This window comes from Lepisosteus platostomus, chromosome 6, assembly GCF_059453375.1.
Source record: "Lepisosteus platostomus isolate fLepPlt1 chromosome 6, fLepPlt1.hap1, whole genome shotgun sequence".
Lineage (NCBI taxonomy): Eukaryota > Metazoa > Chordata > Actinopteri > Semionotiformes > Lepisosteidae > Lepisosteus > Lepisosteus platostomus.
In genome coordinates this window covers 43,337,293-43,350,430 of record NC_142616.1, presented here as the reverse complement: position 1 = coordinate 43,350,430, position 13,138 = coordinate 43,337,293, and the positions used below count along the sequence as shown (strand labels likewise).

Genomic DNA, 13,138 nt, shown 5'->3' with positions numbered 1-13,138 from the left:
AGACTGTATTTTTGAGCCTTAACCATTTTAATCTCGCACGGTCTATTATTCTTGTGTTTGATATTAGCAGAGTAGACGGCAACATTTTTCAAAAGGCTTTCGTATTTGAATGACTAAATACGTCCAAATCAATACACGCTGGAGATGCAATTATCAGCACCAAAGAATATACTTGGACTGGCATAGGTAATGAAAGGAAACAGACATGGTTGGGGGGGGCTGCTCTGCAGCTGTGACACTATGCCTTTCCAACAGGTTGTGCACAGAACTCCGGGCAGTGCGGCTCAAGGCGGCAGTGCGATAAGATGCGCGTCGCAGGCAAGGCTGAGACTGGTTTTAGCTGCGCGCCTATTCACTAACGCCGAGCTTTCTACGGGGGAGCACAGAGAAAGGCTGTACTCGGGATCCACAGGTACGAGCGCGTCTTTCTCCGAGGACTGTAACAGAGGGAACTGAGCTGCAGTTAGACTTCCCAAAAGCACTGCACGACGTTTAAAGCAGACAGTTTTAGCCATGCTCATACTGTATTATGGCACTTTCATGAAGCCCATGCCACCGTCGTTTAAGTAGCTACGATTGTTCAAATTGTATTCTTCCTTTAGTTACACTTGAATTGAACTTTCATTCGTGTTTTCTTTACAGTTTCATATTTATAGCCAAACGCATTTACTGTAGATTAATTATAAATATATTTTTGTAATTGTGGACTAAATGTAAATCGTAGACTTTCCGATACCTTATTTTGTTGTAGACCTATTTTCAAATGTTTTATGTTACAATCATTTGAAAACATGTGAATTTATTTTGTGTATTGTTGTTTGTGAAACATCGTCCTTATTTTCATATGAACTGCGGTTAATTTCCAGCGGTGCCGATAATTGTAAGCATACCTTACTAAAATTTCTTATTTATATAGAGAACCATACCTTTTAGGTTATTAGGGTTTCTTTTTTTTCCTTCGGTGTTTTGTAAATATCTTGTCCAGATTCTCATTGCTTAAAATAAAACTGCAGGTCCAGATCGTTTACGCATCTGTTATAGACCCCATAATCGAACAGGTTACGCCTTGAGCTGCCTTCACAGAAACTACTGTACATTATATACCCGCTCTATGATAAATGTTAGGTTTGTAGATTGCTAACACTATACGAAACTTCGTTTTGCTAAAAGATGTCCTGTAATTTTGTTCATGATTTTTAGATCACTTTTTTATGTGTTCTCAAAAAGTCAGAGACGTCCGCTATACTGTGTACAGTATTTACAATTGCGACATTTAATCTTTCGATATTTACCCAACATGTCTTGATCATTTAGTTAAATTGTGATTGTTATGTTGTATGGTATTACTTGAAAACTAAGTCTGCTGTGGGGCTTTTAAAACGGTCGATCTGAATCAAACCCGACTGGCTTTGTTACGATGAGTACCAGTAGAATTAAACTAGAATTTAGGTAGAATTTAGACTAGTGAACAAGAAGCTGATAACGATCGAAATAGTTAACTATCACTTCTTAATCTACATGTAGTTTGTAAAGGTAGCCACTAGGTCAGATGTTTTTTTTTTTTTTATTGACCTATACTGTAGTCATTTCAAATTGCCAGGACTGAATTAACGGATGAGGTGTGTCCAAATATTTTATATGGGAACCTTTGATAAACTGTAAACCAAGGGTATCCAAATCCTGGTAGTGGAGAGCCAGTGTATTCTGGTTCTCTAGGTCTGTGTAGAGCAGAAGCTCCTGAAGAGCAGTTAGTAGTATTACTGAACCAATAAGAAGGTGGTTTGACTTGTTCAGAGCTGAATTGGAATGAAAACCCACAGACACACTGGATTTCCAGGAAAATAATTAGACAAATCTGACCTATAGTTGAAATCTAAAGGTTGAGTAAAAAATTACTAAAAATTACTAAAAAAGTGCTTAATCAATATTAATTTTCTCATGCTTTGTCTTTTGCAATTCAGAGCCACTGATTTCATATTGAAATTTACCTTCATATATCATTGCACATCTGCATAATGCCTGTCCCATCCACAATTACTGTGGTCAGTCACACCTGTTATTGTATCACCTGTAATTTCACAGGTGAATGCTTGTTTGTGTCATAGGTTTAAAGATTGCTTTTGCTTTTCTTGGATTTCTCTGGGGAATATGTAACAGCATTGCATCTTTTCATTCAGGTCCATTACCGTACATGCGATGTATTGGCTCTGGTGGTAGTATGTGACTTTAAAGCGAAATTAGAGTTCTGTGAGGCTTCAGTTGGGAAGTTGTGGTGTGGCAGAATGCAATTAATGCACAGTCTTATTTTTCTTTATTTTACTTTTTAGATAAAGCTTAAGAAGTAAAGAGATGTTTCATTCCAGAATCTTTCAAACAAAGACAACTGGCTATTTAACAAAAGGATTAATCTGAGCCATAAATATACTGCATAAGAAGTATTTTCTAGAGTGTACAGTACATGCACTTAATATCTCCATAAATCTTCAAATCCATATTTCTTCCTTAGTCTCACAGCTGTCCTGAGTTCAAAATTCTGAATAAACTATTTTTTTTATTCTGTTCACAATAAAGAGCTAATTCTTTACACATTGCATAAAGTGCATTTCAGAACGGGTCTTTCTGGTTGCTGTTTGTGGATTGGCAGTGTCCTGTTTTAAAGCATGATGACCAAACCGCAACACATTTCCTAATAAAAGCCTGGGCTTTATCTTATGTATTAAATCATTTGCATGTTTCACATGTACTGTAGATCCTTATTGTTTTCTCTATATGGGGAGGAAAAAAGATCAAGGTTAGTCGAACATCTACAGTATGTCAAAGGTCAGTAGAAGCATTCAAAAAGAAAACACATTCACTGCGAGCATCAAGAGGAAATATTCCACAAATTAATACTAGACATACAAATTCCTTTTTAAAAAATCAGTGTTTAAGGAGGTAATTTAGCTGTTCTCATTCATATCTACAGTGAGAACATTATTATACAGTAACTATAAAGGAAAGCATAACACCTGTGTAATATTTCTATTTTGTAGTATCAAGTGCACCTGAGTAATGCAGTTAACTTACTGTAAGTCAACATATTGGAAACACGCATAAGCATGTGCAAATGTATTTAAGAAATACAATAGCAAGGTTATTGTTATTAAAACAGTCTTAACAAATGGTAGTTTATTGAAGTTGCATTAATGCACGTGCAGCAGTTTTATTTCAGCTCATTTGGGGCATACACATTACTTACATTTTAAATAGTGAGCAGATGAGTTTGTTTTCTAGAGCAGCATTGTTGCATGATAAAGTACCAAGCTAGACTCATAGGATTTCATAAAACCACCAGGTGCACAGTTTTTGAGTTAAAATTGCCAATATGAGTTGATTACGTGTTTATAACAGAGCCGTCAAAAACCTCCGTTTAATTAACGCTAAATAAGCTAAAAATATGATTGCCCTGCTTGAGTAATGACTAGGGTTGCTATTGGTATGGTTGAAGGCAGCCTGTCTGTAAGAATTTGCCCAGAGAGTCAGATGTTCTGCTTCATCAATCAGCAGGCCTTTCCAGAGAAACCAGGAGACAGGTTCTGTCTGCCTGTGAGGGACAGGTCATGTGCTGGAAGTCAGAGGGTCACCACACTAGCACAGAAGTGAATATCTGTCCAAAAATTAATTTTCAGACTTCACTGGCTACACTGCAAGATATTCCAGACAAAGACTAACTCACGGCATGAAAGTGATCTCTCATCCAGGAGCCTCTTCTGGGATTATAAGAGTTTGAATTATTCATAACACTTGCAATATTGTGACATAACCTCCACAAAATAATGTTGAGGTCACTCCATGTCCAGCAAACGCCCACAAGACCAGATCACCAATGCCAACATCAGCACAGAATTGCCACCCCTGCCTTTCTCCTTACTGGAGATAAACAGGAGCAGTCCCCAGCGGGCTAGCAGGAGATCGGTCATGTCAGCACTTCAACACTGCCAGGATTGTATTAATTCTCACAGAGGTTAGGAGCTTTTATCCTTTTCTAACCATATTGAGGTTTCTTGGATTTTGCCTCACATTCACTGTGCTCTTAATGTTCCTTTGGTCTTGGTCTCCTTTTTGTAGCACTAAAGATACCTTTTGCCTCTTAAACATTATATGACTTGGGCTATTCAGGCTCTTTAGGTGATTAAGGGCAATACATGATGCTTACACAAAAGAATCGGGCAAGAGGGACCATGATTATTAACACAGCTCGCTATGTTATTCAAAGTTGATGTCTCTGGACCTATTAACGGCAGGCTGGATTCAGTGTTCACACAGGTACTTGCAGTGGATATATGCATTCATTCAGCCCTGCTTGACAAGCTGGGAAGGAAATACTGTGACTCAATTGCTTTGACCAACCGAATGATATTTTGAACAGCCTTTGTATTCATCCTTTTAAGCTAAAGTTAGTCATTTTTTTTTAATTTCCAGTGGAGAACAGTACCTTATCAGTGTATTTTTTTAAAAATAAAACTTTGGGTTTTGCCCTTGGGTAATTGACATAAAGCAGTCATTTGCAAAATGGCAACTTTTGAAAGTCTAATTATTGTAGAAGAGTAGAAGTTTGCATTTTCAAACGTCTTGTAAACTAATTGGTATGACTGTATAGAACCTTAATGTAGTTCTTTCCACTATTAATTACTATTGTAAGAGGACCCAGGGAAGGGTCATTTATAACCGGTATTTCCGGAACAAAACACTGAAAATACTCTATATAGACCTGGGCAAGATGGCCACCCTGGATAACCAGCTGACCCACTATTGGGAAAAGCCGACGCAGCGAAAGTACAAAGAAGATCAGTGTGGTGTGAGTTAGATCTCCTTTACACCTGTTTTCCCCCGGCGACACCACACTATATAAGTTTATATTTCTATACATGGGCTTGTTATCCACCAGTACATTTTCTAACTGCTTCTTCCAATTCAGGGCTCAAGCAACAGGCTCAAGGCAGGGTACACCCTAGATGGGATGCCAGGCCATCACAGGGCAGAGAGACCCAAACATAGACACGCTTATTCTCACACCAGGGTCTCAGCTCTGAGGCAGCAATGCTAACAACTGCTTAACCATGCAGCCCCTGGACTTTTAATATAATTCACTTTATCCATTAGTGTTCTCTGTGCATGGCAACACACGTATTTATTTGCTGTGGAAGAACGTACGTCACCTGTGCTGGAAGTCTGAGGTGGAGATGAAGAGAAAGGTAGTCCGAATAAAGACACCGCAGCAGCCAAGGCCAGAGGTGCTGGTTTTGGCAAGCTGGTAGGTGAATAGTATTACTGAAATTAAAATACAGTAGATCCCACTTACTGCCTTCTTTCTCCTGCATTTAGTCACATTAAGTAAAATAATCATTCATAACCTCCAACTCCTAACTGAGTTTTCTCCAGGATAGGATCTCCAGGCACATTCAGATTCTTCGCCGTTTAACTGGAAATGTTAATGCTTCTTGTTTTGAGTGCTGGGATGATTTTAGAGGTGATGTGGCTTGGGGAATGGGGTTCATTGCATCTCTGGAAACACTAAAAGAAGGCTGAAGTTGATTAGCTTTGGCTTGCTCTTGTCACAAAATAAACAGGAGCCTATCTCCTTATTCTAGAAATGCACCCACGAGCAAGAAAGACTTTTCTAATCGAGGTATTTTTTACCCTGGATACCCATGTTCCCTAAAAACGGAATAGCAAGCTCTTTCTAGCAAGGTTCAAATACTTAGCTCCAGTCAGGTTTTGTTTGGATGCTCATGAAGTAGGGGCTCTAGCCTGGCGCAAACTTCAAGTTCCAACTCTTCTGGACTCTTGTCTCTCCTCTCTTTCTTCCCTCTTGTCTTGTTCTTGTTTCTTGTTGTGATCTTATATTGTGTGTTTCTGTATTGCTCATTAACAATCATTAATAATAATTGCTTACACTTACTGTATATATAGCGCTTTTCTGGACACTCCACTCAAAGCAGGACTCCCCTCCATCACCACCAGTGTGCAGACCCACCTGGATGATGCAATGGCAGCCATAGTTCGCCAGTACACCCACCACACATCAGCTATCAGTGGGGAGGAGAACAGAGTGATGACGTCAATTCATAGATGGGGATTATTAGGCAGCCATGATTGGTAAAAGGCAGTGGAAAATTTGGCCAGGACAGTGGGGTTACACCTCTACTCCCTTCGAGAAACACCCTGGGATTTTTAATGACCACAGAGAGTCAGGACCTCAGTTTTACATCTCATGCGAAGGACGGCACCTGTTTTACAGCATAGTGTCCCCAGCACTATACTGGGACATTAGGACCCACACAGACTGCAGGGTTAGCGCTCCCCACTGCCCCCACTAATACCTCTTCCAGCGGTAACCTTTTTTCCCCAAGAGGTCTCCCATCCAAGTACTGACCAGGCTCATGCCTGCTGAGCTTCAGTGAGCTGCCAGTTGTGAGCTGGATGGTGATATGACTGCTGGCCACAACTTACCTACAGTAGGTATACCAAGGTAAACTTTACAATGGTTTCTGATCAAGGAACCCCCACATTTCACCAAACATCCCCTCTGCTTTGAAGCTAGAAGTGTTTACTCTACCAAGTGTCACAAACTTTATCTAAAATCTAAGACACTTCTCAGTCTCCTAAAGCTGTAACAGCATCATTGATTTTTAGCTCAAGATTTATATGCACTGACTACAGTACCAATTAAAGGTTCCAAAGGTAGATTGTTTGCATTCCTGCTTCGACCAGTGTCTTAATGAGGTTTGTTTGAGTGAAGGAGAAAAAGCTGCACAAACTGACTTCAAATGTTTTCTTCTTTGAAATAAATATTATTCTGATAGATTCTTAGTGCAAAGAGTGTTAATGCTTAATTATACTTTTTGCTATGTAGCCCTATATTTGTATCAATTTCATTGTGTTTTTTAAACTAAATTTATCATATACTTTTTATATTTTCTATTAACTCCTAGAATTGTCTAGCAAGGCTACCAGAATAGGTATTGTGTGGTTACTCTTTGTTGCCACTTGCATCAATGAATAATAGATGTGTTAATATCAAAGGAGAACAGTACAACAAGCAATTTGGACTATGCTTAATAAATTAATGAACTGCATTCCTAGAGGCAGTGCAAATACTTGTTTGAGGATGTATCTTGTTTATATAGAGGCTAATACAAAGTATAAAACGTTTACTACTACTACCGCATTTGTTAAAAGTGTCCCTGGTGTCCAGATAATCTTTTTTTATGGCTTTGTGTTTTTCTCTTCCATTCCTCTTAGCGTATATCCACCAAAGCTGAGAGGCCTGGAGGAAGAGCCACATCAATCTAAATTTTATTCCATCATTTGCACTTAGCTCAAAGGACCCCCGCTGGTGAAGAGGTTAAGAAGCAATTGATCTTGGCACTCAAATGCATTGTATCACAAGATGGCACTTGAAAACATGAACAATGGGTGCTGAAAGCTCATCCAAAACTTCAAATGTGCTGTAAAGAAAGACATTTATCTTCTATCACACAGTAGGAGGCAAACACTGAGAGAGAATGCAGGTAAGTGCAAATACCTTGCTGCAGATAACCTCTCGGTGTGTCAAAAACTACTCAAGCCTCCATGAATGAAAGAGTATAAAGTAAATCTTTGTGGAATTGAAGCACAAATTAATGCGCCATCTACAGTACATCTCACATCCTGTTTTGAACAGAAATCAGCATCAGCTTAAACACCTGCTACATGGTGCATGGAGTGCAGAAAATTAGATAACTGTAAGTTTTAAGAAATCTCAAAGTAATTACTATTGGGATGCTTTGTAAAGAAGATGCTAACATTTTTTAAAAAGTGCCATTTAGTTTGTAATTACTCTAGGGAGAAAGGCTATGAGGATGGAAGGAATCTGAGACAGAATATTCAACTTTACTCTCTCAAAAAGGAGTCCGTTGTTGCTCAGTAATTATTCCTCCAGTTGTCTTTTTCCATCTGTTGTACTCATTGTAGTGTAATGGCTCATAGCAGCAGCCCTATCGTCTCCATAAATCTGCTTTGCAAGGGGTTCTGAAGAAGAAAGGTGAGGCTGGTGGTCCTTCTGTCACTGCAAGACCATGAACCACTCTGACGCCTTGCCCTCAATGGTTTGCATGCACTTTCTCTTGGACTACAACCGCTCCCTGCAAAGTGACGAGGTCGCCTCTTCCAACTTCAGCCGCAGCAGAGAGCCACACCTGCACATCGGCGTCACCCAGAGGGAGCCCTACCACATTGCAATTCCCATGACTGCCTTCTATAGCCTACTGTTTGTGTTTGGGGTCCTGGCCAATGGGGTGAGCGTTCTCACACTGCTGACCAATCCACGCATGGCAGGCAGTGCCATCCGCTTCTACTTGCTCAGCCTGGCGCTCTCCGACCTCCTGCAGCTGCTCACCATTCCCATCACCCTGTACCGCTACTACTGGGAGTACTACCCCTGGAGGCTGGGCAACTCTCTTTGCAAGGTGTACTTCATGATCCGCCAGATCTACTGCGCCACCACCAGCTGGACCATCCTCGCGTTTACTGCTGAGCGTTACATGGCCATCTGCCACCCCATGTGGTCCTTCTCCAGCCTGCAGAGGTCACGCTTGCCTGGGTTCCTGGCTGCTGCCTGGTTCCTTGCCCTGACCAGCTCGGTGCCCTTTGCCCTGGTGTACGGCCAAGCCAGCGCTTGCATCCTGGATTACACCTTGACGTCCCCTGAGGGGGCCTTCCTGCTGTCCACGGTGTGCGAGCTGACGGAGAGCGAGCCCTTCCCAATCTACAAGGCAGCTCTGCAAATGCGAGTGATCCTGTGCTTCCTGGTGCCGCTGATAGCCATCTTTACCCTTTACATCTTGATCCTCTGCCACCTGCGCCGGAACAGCCACCAGAGAGAGGCGATGGGTCTCACTAGGACAGTGGTGGTGGCACACAGCCCCTCGGCCAGCCGTCCCAGTGGGAAACTGCCCTGTTATGAGAAAAGAGCCCTTCAGCTCATGGGTGAGGCGTCTGTCGTTGTTAGGTTTTCCTCTGTTCAATGTTCGCACTTTGTGCAAATTTGAAGTGTAATAGAACACAAAGCCTTTTAAGCTACAATGTTTCTCTTAGGTTGTTTGAAATCAGTAACTGTCTAATAGTAGCAGCTATGGTTTTTCCACCTAAAGAAAGGCATTGATGGTACCACAGTGCTATAAAACATCCCACAGATCTCTTTTATATACAAGATGTTAGCTTCAGCGTTGATAGTCATCTAATTCTAAATCCTGTTCTGCACTAATGTACAAACGCATATCAAAAGAGCTGCATAGAGGCACCTCTCCTCTGATGTGACTAACAATGACATGAGGCCATTGTTTAGACCCCATGAAAATCTCCTATGGAGCAAATCGAGCTTCCTAAAACAATTGTGAACAAATGTACAAAGTGACAAACCAGTGAGGGGAAAATGCATCTAAGGATAAAAGATGATTTGATATGTACGTTTAGAAAATGCATTTTTTTTCTTATCTTTTTTTGATGGGAGAAGATGGATGGGAAAAATATCTAAAATGTCTCCCCACAGATCTATTTTAAAACTATTTATACCTAGGGATTATTGATAATTGCCTCTGCAAGTCACTGAGTGAAGTTATGTAAAAATTGCTTGACATATGGAGGATAAGTACTTATTACTTTTTGTCACTAATAAGCATCTTGTACAAATCCATCAAGGGAGTATTATTGTATAGTTTAGGCTTAGAGTTATAGTTGGGGTTAGGCTTAGGGTTTGGGTAATTGCAGAAAAGTAAAAAAAAAATGTAGAAAAAACTGACAATGGCTAAATCTAAGATAGTGGATGAATGGACATTTTTTTTTTGGACGGAATTTTTAAATACATAAACACATACAGTAGATAATAAGATATAAAAGAACGAGTAAAGGTTTATTCCATGCTGAAAAAAGAAGAAACACACCTGACACACTGAAGAAGGTGCCACAGCCGAAACGTTGTGTTTCTTCTCTTCTCTTTTCAGCATGGAGTCAAGTTTTTACTTGTTCTTTTGCAGCCCACGCATGCTAGCGCAGCTACCGACGTGAAACAAAAGGATATGACTTTATGAGCCATTAAATATAGGATTTTTCAAAAAGTTTGTATCTGCACGTCTTTCCAGTGAAATGATGTTTCTGGTGTTTGTCAGCTATGAGTCCTCAAAGGACAATCGTCTGGCTTCACCCTAGATTTTGATTTGGTCTTGAAAAGACACAGAGATACCGTAGCAAACAATACAAGCCATAGTCCAAAGGGTTTTCTGCAGGCCGTCATTGGAAAGGGAATTTGTTTTCCATTGACTAGTTTGATTAAATATAAACATTCCTTATTGTGCCGATCTTGTTTTGCAGGTGCTGTGGTAGTTGCTTTCTTTGTGTGCAATTTCCCTGACCTGGCTTCCTCCCTCATGCACATGTATATCAAGATCTGGTCCTCAGCAGTGCATACACTCTACACAGTACTCAAGACATATCTCTCTCTGCCACTCTGGTACATCAATAGTGCCCTGGACCCCATCCTCTTCTGCATCTCCTCTGCCACTTTTCGGGGAGCCTGCCGCAAGACCCTGGGTCCTCTCCTGCCCACCTGGAAGATACCCTCCCTGGCTCAGGGGGGCAGGCTGCCATGCTGGAGCAGGCAGAGAGCTGCCGTGGCAGGGCAGCTGAGCCGGCACTCCACCTGGACCATGAGCACATCAGGCAGAGAACCCAGCGAGTGCGCAGGGCTGCGTCTGCACAGCGGGGACCCCCAGCTCCTGTCCCTGCGCAGCCTCTTCCAGGAGGAACCTTCAGATACAGCTCCGCAGCCACAGCCGTCCAGTATGTAGGCTGATAGACCAGAAGCCTCAGCCTCAGTCCCTAAGCTCTTGGCCGCTGTCCAGGAAAATTCATACACTCACTCCTTTTGTACACAGGCCAAAATATTGGGAACCCCAAGTTAAAAATGAGTCTTAAAGCCCCCCAGGGAGAGGCTGGCAGTGAGTACCTGTTCATAAAGGTACATTTAATCAACTTCTCTGTCCAGAAAAACTCCAGAACTAAATCAGGGGAAAGTGGATTCAAACTGGTGTAGTGCAATCCAACTCTTATCTTCATCTTAGCTCCAGCTGAAGAGATTCCAGGTAAAACACGTGATGGTAACTGGGTAGTTCAAAAACTGTAATTTATACTATGTCACATCCTATGTGAGCTATTCTTGCTAGGCACCCAAGTCTTTCTATGGTGTAAATTCTTCATATTTTATCTCATGAGTGCAGATCTTTTTGAATGTCTATATGCCACTGACAGGGGAGAAAGATTGCATTAGTTCATCATATTTGGTATCATTTTTTAAGGTTTTACAATGAATATACTCCTCCAGCGTTAAGGCATCAAATTTAGAAATAGTATTTACCTGTAAATATGTATTTCATGTATGTTGCAAAATCTAACTACAAGAATGTGGTTTGGTAAATAAATATCTACTATATTTAAATCACATTCTTTCCTAAAGTAATATACTAGTTGTGAAATAGTTCTGAAAACTACCAGTCTTATTGTATTATATTTGATACTCTCCCTTAAAAATTAGGAAAATACAGAAAATATCAGAAACTTTTGTAAATGTCTGTAATTTTATTGAAAACAGTTGTGGTGGAACTATTTGTAAATGTTGTAATTTAATGGAAAGTGTTAACTAACAGGGAGTTTCATATAGCATATCCCCTACATAATATCTGTGCTGTATACAGTATAGGGTGCAATAATAACCATCACTATGTATCAAATATTTTCTGCCCATAAAGTGATATCTCTCTTAATCTGGATGTATATTTGTGCTTATGCTGTTTTCACTGAAAAAAATTCCTAGTGTAAAACTATTCCACTTGTGTCATCCAGTATATGGGTTTCTGCTGTCAAAGATTTTCTTGGTTGTTGTTCAGATTTTTTCTTAAATATGCATGTACACTATGTATTAATCTGCAGTCTGTTCAGCGTTTCTTCCTTTCCAGTGTCTGTTGTGTTTCTAATTTGGCTTGTGCTTTTCTATTAATTATATAAGACTAAATTATAAATAAAATCTGTCGTGGTTTATTTAAATCGGAAACCAAAGTGTGCTAACAATACATTTCTAGTTTCAATCATTTGAAAGACTTAGATCTGTCTGACTTCATTCTCCTACCTTTATGCTTATTGTATGTAAAGGCTCAGAAAGAATTACTACAAAATAGAAAATACAGTACTTTACAGCCAAAATGATCAATTATTAACAAATCGGAAATCCCAGATTTCTGTCCAGATTATTGAATGTGTAGAGTTTGCTATTTTCTTAAACAATGTGAATGCAGATTACCTTTAATTTTCTAACTTGGATGAATTGTTCTTAAGTGGCCAGCAATCAACAGGATAGAAAAAATAAGGTATTTGAATGGAGCAGAAGAGCACAGCTTTCTCGCATCAGCCACAGTGGGTTGATGAATGCAGCTACGTTGTGCACACTGCACTTTCCCTCTGGCCTTAAAGGCATTATATGGCTTGATGTGATGGGAGGGCTTATGAAGCCATTGCGGAAGCTGCTAATTAAATGTCACATGTTGGACTTTCAATTACTGTATACCTTCACTTATACCCACTAATGAAGAGAACTTTTCAGAAAGAAAAACTCCAGATACATCTGCTGTCATATATTCACCATCACATCTAAAAGGTTAAACCAGTTAAAACAAACTTTGCAGAACTGAATAGGTAACTTTCACTTTTCCCCAGATGTCCCAAGAAAAGTAGTGGCCCTCAGTACCTTGGCTATCCTGGGATTCCCTCCTCATCATCACATTGGTTCTTTTTTCTTATTGCAAAAAACAGAAATATAATTTCTAGATATAAATATTTTGTAATTGCTCACACTGAAAGAAGCTCCACATGCAAACCACTAATTTATTTCTTTTTCTTCTCTTCAGCCTAGAATTAACCAGTGGTGATTTATTTTATTAATTCATTTTTAGATATATGTACACAGGCTGTATTTCCATAAAACGGGCAATTGCTTTAGAATTAACTGAATTATTATTATAGCCAGCAGCCAAATCACTCTGCAACTCACAACTGGCAGCCCACTGAAGCT

The 13,138-nt window shown here is 40.1% G+C and overlaps 1 protein-coding gene across 1 annotated transcript; it reads left to right on the top strand.

The window, feature by feature from the left end:
- The first annotated feature begins 261 nt into the window (after positions 1–261).
- LOC148661754 (neurotensin receptor type 1-like) lies at positions 262–11,837 on the top strand. Its single transcript, XM_088635950.1, has 4 exons — positions 262–412; positions 7,285–7,553; positions 7,996–9,009; positions 10,390–11,837. The coding sequence occupies exons 3-4, from the start codon at positions 8,100–8,102 to the stop codon at positions 10,863–10,865; spliced, it is 1,386 nt and encodes a 461-aa protein (XP_088492076.1). The 5' UTR covers positions 262–412; positions 7,285–7,553; positions 7,996–8,099; the 3' UTR covers positions 10,866–11,837.
- Positions 11,838–13,138: the final 1,301 nt, after the last annotated feature.